Source organism: Microtus ochrogaster, chromosome 7 (assembly GCF_000317375.1).
Source record: "Microtus ochrogaster isolate Prairie Vole_2 chromosome 7, MicOch1.0, whole genome shotgun sequence".
NCBI lineage: Eukaryota > Metazoa > Chordata > Mammalia > Rodentia > Cricetidae > Microtus > Microtus ochrogaster.
The window spans coordinates 52,804,669-52,806,674 of NC_022014.1; the positions used below are offsets into that span (position 1 = coordinate 52,804,669).

Consider the following 2,006-nt stretch of genomic DNA (forward strand, 5'->3'; position numbering starts at 1 on the left):
GGCTGGTCTCGAACTCACAGAGATCCGCCTGCCTCTGCCTCCCGAGTGCTGGGATTAAAGGCGTGCGCCACCATCGCCCGGCTCTCTCAAACCTTGATGGACAGGACCTCACACCACACCTGCCTTTTCACCTCCCCCAAGGAACAGAAGCCTGGCGTCTGAGTGTGTACCCACCAACACCCAGCTCTCCCCTTCCCCACGTCACTCCATGCCTGCAGGAAGTAGCCAGACTTGAGTCAACGTCCCTTTTTCCTAAGAGAGCCTAAATGTTAGTCAAAATATCACTTCAGCTTGCTGTCATCCCTTATACAAACAGTCTGGACTCTGGTCTCCATCTTTGAAGGCCCTGCCCCTGTGCCCACCAAACCTTGAACACACCCACCCCACTCCCACACATCCATGAACACAGGAATTCCATTAAACCTGGATATCCTTTAATTTGGCTCGTTGTCATTTGGCTTCACTGGGATTTTTGGCGTCGGCAGAGAGCTCCCGCTAGGAAAAATTCCTAACAGTCTTCCCCCAACCCGACCGCTATAGCAGAAGGGAGAAACTGGAGCGATGGGGTCTACTAGGTCCTTGGACGAGTACATCAGCAGTTGCCAGGTAAGATGGGGATTCAGAGGTAACACCAGACCCTAACCTAGCCACGCCTCAGGTGAAGGATAACCAGGAACACCTGACTGCACCTGTGGCCAAGATTCATTCCAGCTGTTTTAGGGAAGTTACACTTTCAAAGAGTCCTCGTGGTTAGCGCCCCCACAAGCTCTCACCCTCCCTCGAGAAGATTCTCGCCTTATGTTTCGCTCACTCAAAGCCATAGTGATCAGACACTGGGACAGCCAGCGAGTGGCGAGCACTGCTCAAGCGCAGGTCAGCGGGTCCTAGTGCGCACGCGCAGTTCTCTGGGCGGCCTCTTGCTTCATCTCTCGCAGGGCAAGGCACCGCCTAACGTCCGGCTCCACCCCTTGAGTTGCCATGGAGACCCAGCGGCCAAAGCCCGCCCGGGACAGCGCCCTGGGCCTGGTGGCCTCTTGCGGGCTTTGCCTGGGAGATGTTGCGCCTCACAGAGCTTTCCGGGAAGAGCGCGGACTCGGCGGAGATGCGGTCCGGGGCCCTGGGCCACTGCAGGCACTTCTTTTGGCTGGGCGTCGCCTTCGACACGGTGGGTGTGGCAGTGCTGTTCACTGGCGTCTTCGCCAACCTGTTTTTCTACGACATGCTGCTCTATCTGGGTTCCATCATCATCTTCGTCAGTCTCTTGTGGTGGATCTTCTGGTACACCGGCAACATCGAGGCGCTCCCGGAAGACCCCTTGAGGAGGACTTCGCCTCGCGCGGGAGAGGTCGGTATGCACCGCAGCGGCAGCCGTCGCTTCTCACTGACCATCAGGAGCGTCTCCAACACCTTCCGGCGGATCCGCCGGCGGCGGCGGCGGCGGCTCCTCCCGAGGGTCCTCCAGATGATGAGTAGCCTCAGCTCGACCGACCTGGGCCAGCTGGAAGGGAACAGCGATGCCGGGACCGAAGGTGGCAGAACTTCGTTCCATCCGGCGAAGCCTGTGTCCATTCTAAACAAGCTACAGCTTTGCCCAATCCAGGCCTCTAAGAGCCTGCCTTTGGTCCCTTTGCAACATCCTCTCACCATTTGTACTTCTAGGAGTCAGCCTGTCTTTTCGGTGACCTCGCAGTGCTACCCTCTGGTGTCTGGAGCTTCTGGCAGCTACTCCCAGATGGCTTTGTCCTCTGACAGTCAGGTGCCTGAGGACCTTGACCCTCAGGGGCGATCTAAGATCAGTGTGGCCTCTCGGATCTACCCTGTGCAACGGGTAGACAGTCAGAGCCACCTCCTGGTGCCCGTGCCCTCTGAAAGTTCCCCTGTGGTACCCTTGACCTCTCAGAGCCAAGTGCAAAACTCTGTGTCCTCAGGCAGCTATATGACTGTGGACCTTGACCCTCAGGGGCGATCTAAGATCAGTGTGGCCTCTCGGATCTACCCTGTGCAAC

General features: G+C 57.7%; 1 protein-coding gene across 1 annotated transcript in view; it reads left to right on the plus strand.

Annotated features, from left to right (window-relative positions):
- Nucleotides 1-883: 883 nt before the first annotated feature.
- LOC113456296 overlaps nucleotides 884-2,006 on the plus strand; it is a 3,174-nt gene continuing 2,051 nt past the window's right edge. Inside the window, exon 1 of the mRNA XM_026780070.1 lies at nucleotides 884-1,999. Coding sequence (XP_026635871.1) covers nucleotides 1,055-1,999 — 945 coding nt within the window. The 5' untranslated portion in view covers nucleotides 884-1,054. The remainder of the gene's footprint in view (nucleotides 2,000-2,006) is intronic.